Below are 20,000 nucleotides of genomic sequence, written 5' to 3'. Positions count from 1 at the left end.
GACAGTTGTCAAATTTTTTAAAACTAACAGCCAAAAATATTCAATGCATTAAGAAAGATTGTTGAAGTGAAAGTGGCTTGAAGTTGACGTTTCCATCCTAAGCCCTACACCTGATCACTAGTTAATTCTCCACACCCTCCGCCCTACGTTTCTTTTGATATAAGTGCTGAGAATTCGTTGTTACATCAAGGCAATACCCCTTGGTTGACGATTTTCTCATTTCTCATCACCTGCCTACATGGCAATATATTGTTGTTATTAAGAGAATTAAGAAGTGAATCACTCTTTAAACCTGTACCCGTTTAATTTTCTGTGCGCCAAAAGGTTGTTTCGATTGATCCTTGGATCAAAAATGTCATTGAGTCAAGGCAAATTAAAAACAGTGATGTACTTTTCCGGCGTTCAAACGAAACAACAATTCTCTGATTGTGTCTTATTGCAATAACGTCGCACTGCAATTTTTGATACAAAGTGACAACGATTGACGGGGCTGTATTTCAGTTAATAAGTATTCTTCTGGATAAACAAAACATGATTGCTAGATAAACGTGTTATTCACCGGTGATATACGACAACATTTGGATTCGATTGAGACAAAAGTGCGGATCAAAAGTGTTTGTAATGATCAAGCTTTAAACTTATCGACTGAGGCATAAAATTTCGAGCAGTTATATTTTTGTTCAAGGAAACATGTCGAGTAAAATCGCTGAATAGAATTTCCTATGCCTATTACCCGGTTTGTGAGAAATCTGCGCGGCTTGAAAGACATTTTTGCGTCAAATCTTCGCAATCTAGACCAACAGATATCGTCATGTATGACTATCAGCTTCACTTCCTTACCTTCCCATCATAAACCTTTTCTTCAGATCTCTTACAAATGGCGTATCCCTGAATAGGAATCCCACTCCTGCCACCACAACACACGAGGCAGCTAACACAAGTAACGCTCGCAGATAGCGCCGTGAGGAGCGGCCGGTCGAGCACTTCTTCTCCAACATGGCGCCGACAGTCGTTTGGGAAAAATTTCAGTATACGCTCGACGTTGTGTCCTATCGAAAAACACCAACTGAATTATTCACTGGTGGATCAGGGAAATGAAACGGTTGGCAGAACTCGCTGTTCTATGGTTGCTAGGTCACCCGTGTCAGATTCAGGTACCCGCTTCATGTTTTGAAAGCGCGTGGGTGCCGAAAGGGCGTTCACTTGTAAAGCCTTCTCGAAGGTCCCGAAAGATTTTCGCAAACGAAAAGCTGTACCAAAATCTCAAACCTTATGACTACAGAGCTGTTTTTTTTTTTTACATATTCTTAACATGAACAGCGGTTCTCTTCATACAAGAAGTTTCAGGCGTATACACCTCTCTGTCTTTAAATATCGATAAACTAAAAAGGGCTTTTCGGGCCCGAAAAGTTTCCGGGGCTTTTGAGAAACGGGCCCCTGGTCAACCGAAGTCACTAGAGACACAGGCTCACTGCGTTCACTTTGATTATGTGAACTTAAGTGAACGGACGTTTTTCGCTTTTTGCCCACCAAAGTCACAAGGTCGCACTGAAATACAAAGTCAGTCGCGAAATAAGCAAAATTCTTGTTCTGTGCTTCTAGTACTAAGGAGCTTAAGAAAACCACGACGGCAACGGCAACGGCAACGTCGCTAAACAAAAGGTTTAATGAGCAGAACAATGGCTGTGCCCGTGCGTTATAATTCTTGGTACATTTCTTTGCCGTCCTCTGCAAAACTACAACGTGAAATGACCAAATTCTGCGTTGTCTAGAGAACGTGAGTTACGGCGGCTAATTTTTTAAATTTTTATTTCAAATTTATCACTGGGTTCCAGATTCAGTTTCGTGATAGCTTTGGCAGTGATAAACAAAGTAAATGACTTAGGGGTTGCTGTACTGCGAGATTCGTAGGTAAAATATAAAATCATTTTTTAATCAACGTTGTCCTCGACGTCGCCGTCGTGGTTTCTTAAGCTCCCTAGTGGATTGAAGTGCGCGCGGTGAAATAGAGTGGTTCTCTTCAAACTTGTTTCAACTTTCGATAAAAATAGCGTGCACTTGCAAATGAACGTGCGAGTCTTTTTTGTCATGTAACGCAGATCTGAAGGGAAGTTCGTAATTCGCTCAAAACTTGTGCCCTAAGCGTGGAGTTATAGGGGTTGAGAACGATTATTCTTAAAACGAAGACTTAAAACTTCTTACCCACAACTACAGTAACCATAATCATTTTGATGAAATAGTTTATTAGCGACACACCATAAATAATAATAATAATAATAATAATAATAATAATAATAATAATAACAACAATAATGATAATAATAATAAAAATAATCATAATAAAAAAGATCAAACAAAAAGACGGCGAGGAGACCTTCAATAAACCAGCAGGCGGATAGCGACGCGTTACTTGCGTTGTCAGCTTTGTGAACGCATTGGGTTCTAGTAAATAGGAGACAACTCTTGTTTTCCTGTTCCTTTTGGTTAGCTGAAGACAAAATTTCTAACCACCAGGCAAAAAGAACATACTTCTTCCACGGGTGAAAGTTTGGAAGAGCAAGCGGCTAGAATGGCCGCAGAAGAAAAAACGAATGAGATTAAAATTCGATAAACATTTCAAAATAAAAATGAGCGATAGAAATTTTACACAACGTTTCGATGTCGTCATGACATCATTATCAAGTGACAAGAAAATAACGGTTCAACACCTCTCACCGCATATATAACACTGTTGAACCGTTATTTTCTTGTCACTTGATAATGATGTCATGACGACATCGAAACGTTGTGTAAAATTTCTATCGCTCATTTTTATTTTGAAATGTTTAGAAGAAAAAACAACAACGATACCTAAGGAATATTATACCAGTGTTTTTAATTGTCTCTCTGAATATATCGTGTTTATTTGAAAAAAATATATAATACACAGAATTTTCAGCCAATTAGAGCATGCATTTTCTCTCTTTTTTTAGAGTTTTTAACGCTCCGCCTTATAACGGTATGTACACATACACTTCTGCGAGATTATATTCTGAAACTGGGTGAAAGCGAAAGCGTTCTTCTGGTAAGAAAAACAATTTGAAAAACATATAGAAAAGGTGCACTAAAATTTCAGTCCCTTATGTATAAAATTGCTATCCAACAGTCAAGTGAAATTTTTTTCCATAACAATTGTTTTTATTAACTTATAGTTTTTAATCTACATACAACAGTATGTAGGCTATTTCGTCAGTTACTGTGCAGAAATTTAGTTCAGCCAAAAATCCTTGCCGTAGCAAAGATACCATTGATATCTCCAGCTCAGAAGATTTTCTCTCAAAGTCACCTTGATTGAGGATTCCTTCAAGTATGAGTTTGTTCTCGTAAGTCACAACATGACAGCCATATAATTTTTTAATAAGCTATAAATTCTAATAATAATGGATTGCGTGCTGTTTCACTGACTAGGGCTTTCGGAAGTAACTAAATCCATTCAGTGTGGCTGATTTAGATGTTCGCGTTATTTCTGACAGAAGAACACTTGTAGGTCATGCCAGTCATGCACACCCGAATAAGAATGGAAAAAAAAAGCGAAAAAATTAACACTTCTTACAGTTAGATTCTTTTTATTAAGGTGGAGAGAAGGAGGAAAAACACTGATCTAAAATAAAGAAAAACGTGTTCAAAGACCATTTAAGAGAAGAATGTGGAGATTTCAGTTTGACCTAAACGAAGTGAGGTATGAAAAGGCGGGAAAATATTTGTCAGTGGCTGTTGGCTTTTTTAGTTAAATGAGGCATGTCAGCAAATTAAAACAAGTGAGACAGAGTTTTCTTCTGATATATTCCCGCACAACTCGCACAATCTCCTCTGTTAAGTCGTCCATAATCTGTGACAAACGACAAAGGTTAACGGGAAGATTCGGAAGGATAGCCCTGCTGAAAATGTACTCATCGTGCCAGTCAAATGGCGGAATCAAGAGTTTACTGTTTACGCGACATTCATGATCACTTGAGTTGCTCACATCGATCGAGTTCACTGGAGACTGCTGAAGAATAAAAGAAGTAAAGGACAAGATCCAAATGTAAGGTAACAAACTTTACTAAAGTGCTAAGCTTAATTTTATACCGAAAAATCTGTTTTCGCTTCCTGAACGAAACTGTTTCGGATCTAGAATTTCCAGTTGGTTTTGCTGCCATTCGTCTTCTTTCAGTCGCTTTTCTTGTGCATTTACAATCCTTTTCAGTTAAATCTTTTGGATCAAACTCTGTGCAGCTGAATTAATTGTGACATTAAGTAGCTTTTTGTAGTTTCTGGATCGCCTTTGACGGTTTTTTTGCCTTTGACTGCTGTTTTCAGCCATCTTTTCCGACGGAATTTCCGCTTTAATACCGCCAAAAATTTTTAAGCTAAGTGATACTTGCCGCACATAATTTCCATAAAAAGCCAAATATAGGTATAATGTCTGGTAACGGAGATTCAATGAAATAATAAGAAGGGTAGAGATGCATAATTCGAGGGTGAAAATTTGATAATATTGTTAATATTTCTTTCCAATGCACGCTTGCTATGATGTTGCGACATGACTTACGTGCGCAGTAAGGATGCGCAGAAATAAATAACGCGAGTGTCCGTAAGAAACCCTTTTAAAGTGCTTTGACTTTGTGGCTCATATCATTTTGCGATCAGTTGCATGGATAGATCGTATTATAACTCTTATCTCTTAGGCAATTTTATTGTTTTTAGTGGCTACAGAGCTGAAACAAGGCTTAAGCGCATAATTTATTAAATTATTTTTTTTGTTCTGGGAAATGTTAGGAAACAATTTTCTAAACCTTGTTGGTTTTATATTCCTCATTCATCACATTTAACTTGTAAGCGCACTCAAAAAATGTTTTTTCTTTTCGTTTGGTGATTCACTACTTCGCGGTTTTCAACAAAAGTACAATATGGTTTACGCTTATAGACCGAAAATTTTTTAAATTGATTTATTTCTAGCTAATGGCTTTGCTTGAACGCGTTCAGTCTACTAACTTATTTCGTTTTGTAGAAGTAGTTCGCGATAATGCATAGCGAACAGAAGAACAAAAACAGCTTGATGACGGACCTATAGAATTGAAGTTTATTTAAAGTTTGTTTGAATTTTTGATGACTGAGCTTGTTAATAACTTTTGCCGATCAAGCTGGGACATGCTGTGAAAGACAACGCGCAAACCTTTGGGTTCTTTTTGTGGGGCTGTTCTAATTCAAATGACTTTTAATTCGCGTCTTATTTACTACTCAGCAGGTCGAAAAGACCAGTGAAGGCGAGCCATTCAAGCGAATTGAAAACTTCGTGAAGCTAAAAAGCAGACAAAGACTGCTAGTTTTTTAAAAATCTTATCTTGGGTAATAAATCAACAAAATAAAATAGTCAGTTTTATTTTGGCTTTTTAACTGACCTCCTTGTCGCAGCTGGACGAATTTTGCTGCCATTCTGTTACGCGCGAGTTAAATAAATGACAAAAAAGAAGACAAGATCGTAGACTAATAGCGATTTAATTGCACCTTCAAACTTTCTCCCTGCCAAACTGACTGTTTTTTGGAAATGATGTCAACGTAAATAAAGACAGCTCGACATTTTAATACTATTTCAAAGACATTTGCGACACTGCGAAATTAAAATAGAAAATTCAACAATAAACGTTTTGGAGCGAGCGAAACAAAGTGAAAACTCTCAGCGGAGTTAAAACGCTCTTTCTTTATAATAACTTGTATTTCTTTCACAAGAATCTTTTGAAGGGAGTTAATAGTACGAAAAAAAAAAAAAAAAAAAACCAGCACAGCTGTTTAATAGCGAAAACGTTCCCGCGAATTTTAAAGGAAAGAAAGCGAAGTACCCTCTGGCGGCATTTTAATTTGAAATCGACGCTTATTTGCCGTTTGAATCTAATTCATTCGAAGTATTTGCCTACAACGCACTGAAGAGCCCTTATTTTATTTTTAGATCTTCGCTCAAGTTGGCCTTTCTTGTAGAGATTTTAATTGATTATAGCTTCGCCGTTTCTTTAAAAAGTTATTTGTTCTCGTTATGTGGTTCTTTGAGGAGCAAATGTCAGTTTAAAAGCGAATTAGAAATTTCGTGAGGTGGAAAGTGGTTGGTGGTTAATTAAACACGGGTTGTTGATTTTTTACGTGTCTGACCCTATAAATCGATATATTTCCTTGCAGCTCTTATGCTAAATGATACCATAGATTGGTATGGAAATTTAAATATAAACAGTAATAGCGCAAAAAAGCGGCTTCCTCTTAACCAAGAGGAAGGCCTTTGTTATCGAATGACATACACCTTGATGTCTTGATCGTGACTTTTCCTTGATTGCCTTATTGCCGCCTACACCTTTATGCCATCTTGATATCCGGAATGTCATAAATTATCTCGTAAAAATATCGCTCGCATGTTCTGAAAATGAACGTGCGAAAATTGCGGAACGTATTTTAATGTTTTCCTTTCTTCCGCGCGCGAAATCACAAATTAAATTCAAACAATTTAACCTTTTGAGCTGTGAAGTTTTCAAACGATTACTGTATATTACAATTCTCATTTACTGCGGAAACACCTATGGTAATGTTAATGTCTGTTTTGGGCCTCTTTTAATGGCTCTGTTTTATAATTTTTGATTCAAGCGACGTTTTCAAGACGTTGCAGGAAACACGCTCTTTTTTCTTTAGCAATGAATCGCTTTTCTAAATAGCCTTTAAATCAAGCGTGTATCATAACTTGAAAAGGACCGATTTAAGTATACTGAGAGCGAATTGTGAATCCACTTGTTTAAACGGAAGGCTGTTTCTTATCGAAACATTTTGTTTAAAGAGCGTGCGAAAGCCACATCTGTCGATATTGTTTCACAGTGTAGTTCGCTGAAAGTGGTAATCCTCTGCTCTCAGCGTGTAGGGAATTAGATGTTACTTGAAAACCAAAATAAACAAGTTCAGCCTAGCTTGTTAAATTGGAAGAGGATAGGTTAAAGACCCCTTGACGTCAGAAGTCATAAATTATAGAAAGGAAGAGAAATAAACGAGCAAACGTCATTACTGCGCCGGGAAAGTCGCAAAAGCGACCACATTAGACGGTATTATATTAAAAAGCTGTTTCCTTATGTGTCAAAGCAGGCTTTGTTTTGGGCGAGCGACACGGCATAAATATTCAACAGATACAACGAAAAGAAAAACAGCGCTAAAGAAATAAAAATAATAAAAGTAGTTTCAATGTTAATCATTCGCCCTGCTAATCAATCATTCATGACTCTTGACATGTGCCTTAAACTGGCTTGCCACACAAGTACATACATATATATAGTACACGTATAAATTCTAAGGGACCTTAATAGACCCTGTAGGTCATTGCTCGCACCTTCAAGATCACTCATCTTGGTCGTGCAGAGGGTAGAATAACACTAGAGGCGGAGGAAGGAAGACACGGACATGGAAATCTGCGCGGTGTGCGGCGACCATTCCACAGGCAGACACTACGGTGCGAATACGTGCGAAGGATGCAAGTTGTTCTTCAAGCGAAGCATCAAGAAACGTCTGTACTACACTTGCAGAGTGGCAGGGTGTTGCCCTGTAAACAAGCGCTTTCGAAATAGCTGCCAGTACTGCAGAATGAGGAAATGCCTAACGGTGGGAATGAAAAGGGAAGGTGAGTCACAAAACATGTTTTAAGTTTTTTATATTACTATTATTATCGTATTGTTACTGTGCGGTTGCACCCAGTTGGAAAATACAACTTTGCGTTCTTGAAATGTGCGAACAAAAATTTCTCCAATCTAACACAAAGTAACTAACTATAAAAATAAATTACCTCAATTGGGTTGGAAAGTCGTGAGTAAATCGATTATTTAGAAGGCGCTGCCAAAGTGATTTGCTCGGTTTTTATCTACTCGACACATTTTCACTAATTTCAATCAAATGGTGCTTTTATCGCTTAACGTGGAAAAGGAACATTGTTTAAACAAGCAAGAGCAATTGCCTGCAAAATTTACCACTTTTTCAGTTCTGTCTAAACATTTCCAATCGTTTGACAATAATGACTACACTTTCGTGTTAAAATATTTACCTTTGGTGTAATTAAACTTGCGTTAGAGAAAAAATTTCCCGTTCTCAAATAAAGCAAATATTTCCTTTGTTGTAGGCATGGTTGAATTTTTAGATTTCAGTTCTGCTAGAATTATTTTGCCCCGAAGTTGAAGTTCCTCAAATGGAGAATGTTGTCTTGTTTTCTTTCGCAGCTGTACAGCAAACCAGAGCACAGGATTTTGAGAAAAGCAGAAAGCGGCACCGCAGGCAACAGTTAAAAGGTGAAATGCGAAGAGAAGCCGAGTTCGTTTCCTTGTCTGATTTCGTCTATCATCTGCAGGCTGTTGAGCCGTACCAAACACCGCAGACGAGAAACGATGCAAGGTCGACTCGAGAAGAAAGCACCACCACTGGCAGCGACAGCGTCAGTGGTGTTCAAAAACTACCGGCGGAAAACACAACAGAAATCGCGGCCCGGTTGCTGTTTATGTCCATTCACTGGGCAAAAAACGTGCGTCACTTCGCGGACCTGTCGCATTTTGATCAAGTGACGCTCTTGCAGGAAAACTGGTGTAAAATATTCGTCATCAACCTCGTGCAGTGGGCCATGCCGTTCGAATTGGCGCCTCTCGTTGCTGATGTTATGGAGAAAACGCCGAGCGAACATCTGGATCGAGTTCTTCACAACATAGGAAAGCTCAATGAGGTTGTTTTCAAACTTGTACAGCTGGGTTTGAACAGGGCCGAGTTTACTCTTTTGAAGGCGCTAGTTCTTTTTAACCCAGGTAAGAATAAATAAGTCTTATGCATTTTTCTTGCTGTAAGGTCTGTAAGCAATCGAACAACTGAACGCGCAAAAATTAACTTGAAACCGCGTCCCTTATTTTTGCAAATTTAAATTACGCTTTTTCTTCGGTCTGTGCGCAATGAGAAAAACGATTTAAGCATTAAAAATATCGTGATTTTTTTTTAAATCATTGGATAACCCCGAACACCGAGACTTAAACACTGGCATAATCTAAACCTCTCTCTTGGAGTAAAAAAAGTAATCTTAATTCGCCATGACCTCCTTCTGTTTGTGTTACTGTAATGACCCTGCTATTGCCCAGTTTTTTTCACCCAATGGCGAGGAACATACAACACAAACGAAAATGTAAACAGCGGATCCAAACATGAGTGTGATATTGCGTATGAATACAATATCAGAAAGTGTGTCGTGTGCGTTTCTCTCTTTTTGTTACCGCCGCGGCAATCGTCGAAGTGCGCCTTTTTCTCAGTTCGCAGCGTAAGCTTGATGAAGTGGTCAGAATTAATTCTCAAAGCCCTCCTTTATCTCTCCGTTGCTCAAGGCCATCGCCATGAATTTGCAAATTAACAGCACCGAGTGTCTTTTGCCACTTTGATACGGAAAAAAAAAAGGAATAACAAATCTCTATAAGTTAAATGTATTTATTTTATCGCCAAAGATCTTCTACCCGGAAGTGTGTTGCGATTTTTCAATGTTCCGACTTTTCGGTCAAAATTGATTTGTCTTTTCGTCGCGCTATTACTAATTTCGATTCTTAGGAGAAATATTCTTAAGATGTGGATTAGTGAGGCTTTTTAATGGACTGATTTGCTTACAACTTTATTAAATGCGAGTTATGAAGTTTTAGACATTAATATATGTTTATTCAGTCATAGCGTAATCAGGGGAGATGGTCTTTGACTTTGCCGCGACAGAACCCTTCCGGATGGCGAGTTAAAAATGACGAATTAATCGATTTGTTGCGGAAATGAAAAAGATGAACAACGTTTTCCGCAAACGAACAAAAATGATTATTACGCTGCATTTCAAACCCAGGTGCAGCCTGAAGGAAGGATTTCATGATTCTGTATGTTTTTATTTTGTACAATCACAGTCTTTTAGCTTTTAGCGAAAGTCATCATCTTCCCGTGGTAACCAGGCCCGTAGCTAGTATCAGAAAAACCCTTTGCCTCGGTAAAATTTGGAATTTATTTATTTATTTGATGTTCCCGTTAGAGGCTATGCGTTAAAAAAGTCCATATAAAAGAAACATTTTTTTCTGATATTGCCTCGGTAAGATTTTAGTCTGGCTACAGCTACAGTCAAGTGTAAATAAAACTGTTTCTAAACGCATTTTGATTACTCTTTTAATAAAATTTCGCCGAATTTCCGCCAATAAATAATCATTTTTTCTAGTGGTTACTTTTGTTGATGAAAACGAGTTCAATTGAAATGTAATTGAGTCGGCACCATGATGGAAATTTCTTTAATATAAATTAAGGCTGCGATTATTTAAATTTTCCGTCTTGTAAATTACATAGACTATATATCAAGCGAATTTTGCTACAGAGATGTCAGACCGACCCTTATCCACATTGAAACAGGTTCATCTCGCGACAGAGGAGCGAGAAGTTCTCGCAGCGTGTTTTTTCTCGCGCGTGCTTTTTCTGTTGTTTGCTTAACGATCAACCATCCATTGCGGCTGATCGAGACGCTATTTTCGGATAATGTTCTTAAGGAATTGATTTCTTCCGCGTTTGTCTGCCGTTCATCGAAAAAAAACTTTAAAGAACGAACTTCAGAAATACAAATTCCGATTGGCTGCCAACTCTGCAGAAATAAACAGGATAGAGAAATTTACCGCCGAGAAATACAACGCTCTCATTCTGTCTTGCTAGCATATGATTCTGTTCCCTGTCCATGCAGTAACATCGATACATTATTATAAATTACAATCACATAAAAGGTCACAGTTACTACCAGTAGTATAATTAGAATATACATTTAAGCATACCCTTGCCTTTACCCTTGACAGGTCATTTTCAAAGCATTTTTAATGATTCAAGCTGTTTTTGAAATTATTACAATAATTCTAAGGCGCAAGTTTTCCTTCTCGACTTAATTTACTTTACCTTCCTTTTAAGGTTTTGCACATGCTTTAGCTCAGTTGTAGTTAAAGAATTCTGATTTCCCTTTCGTTCGAAAGTGATCGAGCTGCATTTTCTCATATCAATTCGTTATATGTGATGCTTTGCTTGCCCTGCCGGCTTTTCTTCCTTCTGTGATTCCTTTTTTTACCCAAAATAGAGGGGGTTGCCCCTCCCCTAGATCCGTCACTGGTTTATCCCCATGAAAGTCTTGTGAGACTAAGGTATTCGGGGCGGGGGGGTGGGGGCGGTTTTGCTTTGCTTGCCCTGCCGGCTTTTCTTCCTTCTGTGATTCCTTCCTTTTTTACCCAAAATAGGGGGGGTTGGGGGGCGGAGGTGGCCCCTCCCCTAGATCCGTCATTGGTTTATCCCCATGAAAGTCTTGTGAGACTAAGGTGCTTTCATTCTTTTTAAAATAACGTTAAAAACTTGTGTAACTTTACAGATTTTCTTCTTCCTCTGAGTAATCTGACCTTGCGCTCCAAATACTTTTCATGTCCCCTAACCTAACCATAAAGTTGTTTTAATAACAGTCTTACGGAGTAACTCCTGCTTTACTATTGTTTTCGACTCATTTCATCCGATATCTTAATTCCTAATTTTGATTTTAAAACAGTTTCTTAGTTTTTACACTGTAATGACTCCATCTAATGGTCAGTTACTTGTTAACCCTTTGAATACCAAACTTTCGCCAAAAAATACCGTTTTTAACCGTTTAGTGAGGTTTTCTAGCTGCCATGACGCTAAATAAGCCTACGTTTTGCTTTAAAAGCTTTTTTTTTACTAAAAGGAGAGATTTTTCGAGGATTAGGTACAAAATTGCGCAAAACTTCAATTCCGGGCATGCGCATAAGCCAAAATTCTTCTTCTTCTTTTTTTTTTTTTTTTTTTTTTTTGCCATTAACCGTTCTCAATTTCGTTTGTTGGCCCTTTCCTTTCTGTTTTTCTCTGCCCTTTTACACTGGCTACCTTCTGCATTGTATGCTCTTTCTGGCTGCAGCGAAGCCTAGAAATGGACCTTGATCAATCATAGGCGTTGTGAACCATTTTACCACCGTCTTTGCACCAAAACTGGTAACGTTGTTTTTCGATTTGCGACGTCGGAATGTCGTCGATATCTAAACTTGACCGTTGTGCGGAAAAGGTTAGCCAAGCACTACTATCTGCTTATCAAGAATATCTGATGACATTTAAATTGATGACGTCACAAGTGGTACAAAGAGCACGACCATTAATTATGCATATATGCATTAATTACAATTACGCATATATGCGTAGTTGGTATTCAAAGGGTTAAAGCATTGAAAACGAAATTTTAAACCCCCTTAACGTAGTTCGATGTATCGAGCTTCATCATCGTAAATGTCAAAGTTGTTAATGGTGCCATGCCATTTAATGATATTCCAGTCTCAACTCTTTTGACAACTTTGACATTTACGATTTTTCATTCTTGATAACATGATAATGCTTTATGCGTCGAAACGTCGAACTCCTGGCTTTAATTTTAATATTTCCTGTTAAATGATTCCATTCGCCATTCAACCTTTTATTTCGAAAAATTTCTCTCCGCAGGCCTTATAACGAAACGGTATACTTCTATATCTATCCACTCCGGCAGTGTTACGAGCGAAGTATACCTTTTAAAGATGTATTAAGTCGCGAAGTTATCGCCAAAAAAAAAAAAACCCTGCATATGCTATTGTAAGAATACGGGTTAAGAACTGCTGTCGTAAATAACTTCGTCTTTGACCTAACTCTCGATTGTGAATCGCTTAAAAGCACAATTATAGTACACATGTTAATTTAATGGTTTTATCATCAACAGACTTAAAAGTTAGAATCCACCTAATTGGGCTGCATACGATTATATCATGTGTTGAACTCTTTTTGTTATTTCAGCTCCTACACGTTCATTTAAAACCCAGCTTTCGCTTTCACCTTCAGAGGCTTTTTATTCTTCTTCAAAAACCCTATAAAAGACACTTCTATTATTGAAGCGAAGACACTGTTTTTTTTTTTAAATCAGGGATACATTTTGTTAAAGGTGTTGGTTTGTTTTATTTTTAATAAGGCCGCGAAAGAAAATTTTCAAATTGTCAGGGCTATTTATGTTATTGGACTTTGATTAGCGTGATTCAAAACATCGCCAATATTTCTCAAAACAACATTCATCTTTGAGAAGGAGGATAATAAAGGAAAACTCTGCCTTCTGATAAACTTTGTGGACGATACCAGATGGCAAGTCATTGCAAATTGCATATCAAATTTTCTGCTTGTCTCTAACGTCATTCTAATTTTAGCCAAAGAGAACCAGGACCACCTTGGCAAAATAACACCGAAAAATACGTTATTCTCTTAAAATTTAGCAAGGACATCTATGTTAAAGGAAATTTACACCGTTGTATTTCTAATATAAATGAATAACTGATTGTAATCAGTTTTTCGTATGTATAATGGAAATGAAAACTAATTGCTAACCGCTAACGCGCCCATCTGAGACAGTTAATTATGAGCACGTTTTGTTTGCATAGTATTCATTGAAAATTCGCAAATCGAAAACACATTAACTTCGACTTACTCGACTCAGAGAAGTGTCTCACTTTACCTATTCCGTGGTCCTTTTATCTTACGAACGTGCACATTTAATTTGCGATTTCGCTTCACATTGTACTGCCAAGTTATATGTCCGATCTTAAAGCGGTTCCTCGGAATTCGGCACCCGTTTCTTCTCCATACCCAATTCTTTATGTGCCGATAATTTCAATTTTGCTCAAACGTCGTCTTTGAAACAAAGTTACAGACTTGTGAAAAAGCAAGTAAATTTATTTCGTTCTACTTCTTTTCGAGAAGTCATGATAGTAATAATAGATTCACTGGTTATGACACTGACTTCCTGCAAATTTTGTCCTTCGCTTTGCTACATTGTCAATCAGAGTCGGCTGCCTTAGTTTATCCCATTTACTCCCAGGAACACTGAGTCTCGTATTGTAAGTGAAAACGATCAAAAACATTAACGGACACGAAAAAGTGCTGCTCAGTAGGGTTTCATTTGAATAGTAAGGCACAGTACGACATGTCTTATCCAGACGCAAACCTTGTACAGCATACCAAACAGCGCTCTGTAGCTTTTATTTGAATGGTCACACACTAGGGTTTTATCATCCACAGACTTGAAAGTTCGAAGCACCTTGTATAACATGATAAACAACACCACATGAAAGAACTGCTCAATAGCTTTCAAATGAACAGCCTCGCACTTGGGGTTTAGCCACAGTCTAGGAAGCTAGAAGTACCTTGAACAGCATATAAACAGCACGGTATAAAAGGACTGCTTAGTGACATTTATTTGAATGGTCACATGCTGGAGTATATTTCGTAGACACAACGCTTAAAACAACCTTGTACAGCACCGTAAGCTGTATCTGAAAAAAGCACTGCATGATGGTCGCGGTTTGAATTTGTATGTTGCAAACTAGGGTTATATTTAGTCCCGTTTAGCACGTAACCAAATTGATTAACTCGATGTTTGGCCCCGGGAGTGTGAGGGTTAATTCCGCTCAGAAAGCTTGTGGTCGACTAACTTCAGTTTAAGTCAAAACTACAGCACTAAACAAGGCTACCAGTTTTATCTTTGTTTGAAGATAAAAAATAGATATTATTTAGCATACATCCAAATTGCTTAACTCGTTGTTTTAATCTTGGAATGTAAGGCTCAATTCCACCAAGAAAGTTTGTGGTCGAGTAACTTCAGTTTAAGTCTAAACTACAGCATTAAACAATACTACCAGTTTTATCATCGTTTGAAGATAAAAGATAAATATTATTTAGTATATATTAACCAAATTTATTAACCCGATGTTTCGCCCTGGGAGTGTAAAGCTTAATTCCACCTAGAAAGCTTCAATTCAAGTCTAAACTACGGCATCAGACAACACTGCCAGTTTTATCATCGTTTGAAAAAAAAACCAGATATTATGTAGTTATTAACGTGCGTGATCTGTCATGACAGACCTTTCACTGTTTTAAGTGCGTAAGTGCGCTAATATTTTTGGCGACACCAAGTCATGCAATAACTGTGTGTATTGACCCGGTTTCTTATCGTTTCAACAGATAACGACCAGTTATCAGACTCTGTTCAGATCCAAGCTGTTCAGAACAAGACTCGAAATGCTTTAGAGGAGTACGTTCGCTTGCATCGACCGGAGACTTCCAGTCGCTTTGGACAGCTGCTCATCAAACTAACTTCTCTTGGAGCAGTGGACCCCCAAGTCCTTGAGCACGTGTTCTTCAATAAACTCATTGGTGCAGCGTCCATTGACAGTCTGGTAGATGACATACTGAGAGCCAACACACTTAGCTCGTACGCTAAGAGCACTGCTGTATAAACAGACAGTGAATGACATTTTAAAAATTTGCAGCGTCGTTTTTTCTAGATGACAGATTTGAAAGAGAAATTTTAACGAAAATTATTCAGCGTTAGTTGGTTGGATGTTTATAAGAATTATGAAACCAGACAGTTATTAATTAAAAAGACAATTTTAACAAAAAAAAAGAAAACATTAATAGCCGAACCAATACCTTTTGTATAATTTGTGGATATATTTAAATTTTATTCATCTCTGTTTTTTGTTTCATGTATTTTTCCCTTTTACAATGGGAAAACCGTTTGCTAGTTGGCAACTGTCATCTATATAGAATTAAAGTTAATTACCTTAAGTGTTGCCTATGTATTCATTGCCTTTTATGGACCTTCCATCACAGATTGAACCAAGGGTTGCACCCGACCCTTGGGCTCTCACTGGAAGTGGGTTCTTAAACGAGCTCAGGCACGGTTTGCACATCTTGAAAGTTTAGCCCAAATTTTTCAAATTCGTCGTTTGCAATCCGTGTCAATCTAAGCCATCCTTGACCATCCTTGTTCCTCTATGGTTTATTGTTATCTCTTTGATATCTTTCTATCTTAGTAAACTATTATTTACAGTTTCCCTTCCATTTAAAGGAGATTTGGTACGTGCATGGCCAAAACAACTCAAAACACCGTGATTGAGCTCCTTTAACGGCGGGTACGTTTCGTAACAGGCGAAGCGACTAGTGCTTGGATGGAAAATTAGTCCGTCATACATGTAGTCTCCTCAGCAAATAACAAGAGGAGACGAACAAAGATTTAAAAATATCAAAATTCGTTGTTGACAAAAACGCAATATAGTTTTTATCAGGGAAAAGTTGGGAATTTCGAATACTGATGTCTGGCAACCATGGGATTGATCTACCTCTGTAATGCAGATACTTTAAGAACATTTTCAAGCTCACTCTTCAAAAGATTAAAAACGTTCAACCTTCATCCCCAGATAGATGTAATAAAAAAGCGCGTTCAATAGTAATATCCTTTCTTGATTCTACCCGAGTTGCTCACTCAAATGGACTGAACCAACCCAAAGGAAGTGGTTGTTTATCGTCTGGGGTGGCCTGGGTAGGAGGCTTTTGGGAGGTGATTTTGGGAAGATTTCGATTTTTGAGCGATATAACCAAACAGTTACGGAGTAACTTGCTGTTTTATTGTAAACCAATACATACAGGAACCATTACTGAAAACATATTATTTGTTCCATCTACATGCTGCACGTTTCCATTCTAAGCAAAGTAATGTTTCAAAGCTAAGCAGATTCGAAGGCAGTGAAGCAATATTACAACGAGTGAAATCGATACGAGGCATAGAAATAGAAATGCATAACATTAACGTTTTTCATTAACTACAAGAAGCTTTTTGTTAAGGTACGAAATAGTTACAACCTGGCCCCGAGTTTGAAAAAAAAAACACAAGATGCTTAAGGTCTAGTTTCTAGGCTTAGTTGAGTAATATAATTTGAGACTAATCATGCTGCGCAGGTGTTCGGGACAAGTGCTCTATTGTCCCGCGGGCGCGCCATGTTTCCTCGGGTCTGACTTGGCAAATATTCCCTTTTCAGGGTCTCGGAATACTGCCTGCACAACAGCAAAGCTTTTATTACCGGTTACGACATGCCCGAGTTCTTCTAAGCCTTTAATTATGTCACCTGGCATGGCATATTTCCCAGAACTATCAGTAGGTATATTTTCATACGATACATCCTGATCGGGCACCAGCTGAGTGTGTATACGAGGCTTCTCCACAGCCTCAGATAAGTTTGTTTTAAACCACAGCTTGTTCATTAACACCTGAGCATGTGAAAAAAAAGCGGAGCAGTGAGTTAAATATTCACCACTAGCCATCGACACTAAGAGGAATAACTGTTTTAGTATATACAAAAGAAGTAGCATGAGATGCCCGAAAAAATTGACCAGAAACCGGAGAAAGTTGTTCGCAGCAGGCCATTTCGGAGTTGCCTTTTATCTCTGTGTCAAAACGAGTCTTCGTCCGAAACCATTCATCTGGAAATGTGTTCGCCCTACAGGTTCATTTTCACGCAAATCAAACTTATTATTATTATTTTTTTTTTATGAAAGGTTTTGCACCAGGATTCGTTTTGAAACAGGTCATTATTATACATCAGTGATACGCCTTTTGCCAAGTAGGTCGCATTAGTATTATGGATTATATTATGGCTTAAAAAATTGATCTCAGTTTTAATTTATACGACCGTTGCAAATTCGGCCATGTCAGGAATGTTGTTCATTTTGTGTGCAAGCACTTTACACTTAGCCTCAATACAAGCTCTTTGGGGCAGGTAGCTTTTTTCAGCGAGGGAACGCCGTTTCTTTAAATAAGCCATATCCGAGTTGCCTTTTGAGTCTGCGTGCGAAACCATTTATAATCATTCATTTCATGCAAATCAAACTCATTTTCATATGAAAGGTATTGCACGAGGACTCGTTTTGAAACCAAGGTTCAAGGCAACTTGAAAATGGCCTACTGCCAAAAGTGCGCACGAAATGTGCGAGAAATGTGCAACAGGGCAAGAAAAGTCACATGAGGTGATCACCAAGAGAAACAAAACGTGTTTGGTGTGTTAAGTGAAATTAAAAAACGGTCATCACAGTGGAAAAAGTGGTTGATTCGTTGATCTAACGTAATGATTAGTTTAGTTCAGTCTTCACAACTGTTGCTGGAAATTGCTGCCTGGAAGATTTAGACGGAAGTGAATTTCCGAACTGCGGTAAGCGACGTTTTGTCGTAGAACCTGGAAAACGTTTGAAAAATATCAGGTGGGGTTCATGCACGATTCCTGAGTGATCTTTGGAAAAGCTCTTCCAACTAAGGTATGTCACCCACCAAGGACACTATTAAGAGGGCACAAAAAAAAAAAAAAAAAAAAAAAACGCTGAAAGCACTTTCTCCACTCTTCCATCCATCAACTTGATTGGGAAAAAAAAACCATACGAGCATAAATTCCCAGGCCCTTTCAAGACGATTCTACGGTATGTGCATAAGACCAATCACATTTGGCCTTTAGAACTTTGGCTCCTGTGTTGCAAGAGTCAAACATACCAGTGACACGGCGGTGGTGATCTTTCTCCCGCCGGAAGCGCCGATAACAAGCTGTACATCGCCGGTATCGTTGGTCAAAATGGCGGGAGATATGGACGAGAAAGGTCGCTTGTTTGGCTCGGGAAAGTTAAAAGGAGATGGAGAAATACCGTCCACTATGTTGTGACCGGGAATGTCAAAGTCTTCCATCTGGTCGTTATAGATGATTCCTGTGACGTTAGATCGATATTTGGATCCAAATCTGTCAAAAACGACGATGAGAATGAACGTCAGTCATGTAGTAACTGATTTTTAATGAAAATGTCAGCTAACAGGCTGTGCAGGGAAATCGGTTTGTCCAGAATCATGATCAAGCCTGTGAATGACATCAGAGAGGTTGCTTGGCAACGTGGCGTTCGTAATGATGTCACGCTGTTATGACAACTTTCTGAGAACTCACGTTAAGTTCAAGGCAAAAAAATATACATTTGGTGGGTTTTGATTGCTCCTACGAGTATTAGACAAAACGACAGTATAATGCACCTCTGGCAAGAGCCCGTCACTAGGAGCGTGCAACTACCCCATATTCCTGCCACGGCGTTTTCACAGACCGATCTATTTTTAGTTTGAATTTACCGCGAATTCCGACCCCCCGTAAGAACCTCGATGACCAATCACAAGCACGGACTTAATTTTTAATTAGCGTATTTACTATGTCGACTTGTCCATCTTAGGCCGCCATTTTTTCCTTACGGATGCGCGTTCATGTAGACCGGAAATGACCTGTTTCGCGGTTAAAGAAGCCAAAAAATAGACCGGTCTGTAAAAATGCCGTGACCTAGGCTTAGTATGGGAGTAGAACAGTAGGAAACCTTGATTTATTATTGATTTGTAACTAACAAGAAATGCAAACCTACCTCCTGTTGATTGTGGTTGTTACGGAAACCGCGTCGCCATTTGGCGCCAAAACAGCCACGTGTGTTGTGCCGTAATCAGCGTCTGAGAATGATTGCGCGTAATATGATACGTTATCGTGCGTCATGTTATCCCATATTTTGTGACGTAAGCGGTCGCCTGTTGTTTGGTTTAACATCGCCTCAGCAACCTACGGTGAAACCGGAGTTATGTAAACTTTTAGAAAGTATTATTGTAGAAACTGCACTCTTCTGATGAACTGAAAAACATGTTTCTGTAACTCGTTCACATAACTCACTGGCTGACTGTTCACGAACTTGCAATTTGATTGGTTAGGCCTTCAATACTATGTAACAGTTAGATTATGGGCAACAGATTTCAGTGAAGGCCAAATCAGTTATCACCTCAGAAATCGAGAGCGAGTATTTCCCTACTTTTAAAACTTGCTGTCGTCCACGCACGCTCGATAGTTTTCAACAATTTCAAGTAACGGTGAATGTCCTTTTCGTCTTTTCAGAAGCTTGATTATCCAGTACTGTCTCTAAATCGTCCTCGAAACTTTACAAAAAGATTTGAAAACCACTTTTGTATACACGACCTTTCTTCTCGAGATTTCGACTGCCTCCACATTTCGATATAGAAATAGTGATTACGTGTATTTTTAGAAACT

General features: G+C 38.3%; 3 protein-coding genes across 4 annotated transcripts in view; 1 reads left to right on the top strand and 2 right to left on the bottom strand.

Moving 5' to 3' along the window:
- The window catches only part of LOC110048341 (glutathione hydrolase 1 proenzyme-like), a 9,309-nt gene extending 8,209 nt beyond the window's left edge, over positions 1–1,100 (bottom strand). Inside the window, exon 1 of the mRNA XM_020754126.2 lies at positions 841–1,100. Coding sequence (XP_020609785.1) covers positions 841–998 — 158 coding nt within the window. The 5' untranslated portion in view covers positions 999–1,100. The remainder of the gene's footprint in view (positions 1–840) is intronic.
- A 5,629-nt stretch (positions 1,101–6,729) lies between these two features.
- LOC110048344 (COUP transcription factor 1-like) lies at positions 6,730–15,687 on the top strand. Its single transcript, XM_089279386.1, has 3 exons — positions 6,730–7,660; positions 8,250–8,822; positions 15,082–15,687. Exons 1-3 carry the CDS (start codon positions 7,444–7,446, stop codon positions 15,354–15,356), a joined length of 1,065 nt encoding a protein of 354 aa, XP_089135512.1. The 5' UTR covers positions 6,730–7,443; the 3' UTR covers positions 15,357–15,687.
- Positions 15,688–16,504: 817 nt separating this feature from the next.
- The window catches only part of LOC149097091 (glutathione hydrolase 1 proenzyme-like), a 15,569-nt gene continuing 12,073 nt past the window's right edge, over positions 16,505–20,000 (bottom strand). For both annotated transcript variants that reach the window (XM_089279377.1, XM_089279379.1), the window contains exons 7-9: positions 19,333–19,520; positions 18,437–18,677; positions 16,505–17,166 (exon numbers count right to left, since the gene is read on the bottom strand). In XM_089279377.1, coding sequence (XP_089135503.1) covers positions 16,876–17,166; positions 18,437–18,677; positions 19,333–19,520 — 720 coding nt within the window. In that variant the 3' untranslated portion in view covers positions 16,505–16,875. The remainder of the gene's footprint in view (positions 17,167–18,436; positions 18,678–19,332; positions 19,521–20,000) is intronic.

Source organism: Orbicella faveolata, unplaced genomic scaffold (assembly GCF_042242905.1).
Source record: "Orbicella faveolata isolate gen_17 unplaced genomic scaffold, um_ofav_v1 contig_47, whole genome shotgun sequence".
Lineage (NCBI taxonomy): Eukaryota > Metazoa > Cnidaria > Anthozoa > Scleractinia > Merulinidae > Orbicella > Orbicella faveolata.
The sequence above is the reverse complement of the archived record's forward strand: the minus strand, read 5'-3'. Positions and strand labels throughout refer to the sequence as shown.

What these genes read in the sequence shown, in the direction of transcription:
- LOC110048344 (XM_089279386.1), top strand. Translation starts at nt 7,444, where the DNA reads ATGGAAATCTGCGCGGTGTGCGGCGACCATTCCACAGGCAGACACTAC. An exon ending in GGTGGGAATGAAAAGGGAAG is followed by an intron (nt 7,661 to 8,249) that starts GTGAGTCACAAA and finishes TTTCTTTCGCAG; the next exon opens with CTGTACAGCAAACCAGAGCA. An exon ending in GCTAGTTCTTTTTAACCCAG is followed by an intron (nt 8,823 to 15,081) that starts GTAAGAATAAAT and finishes TCGTTTCAACAG; the next exon opens with ATAACGACCAGTTATCAGAC.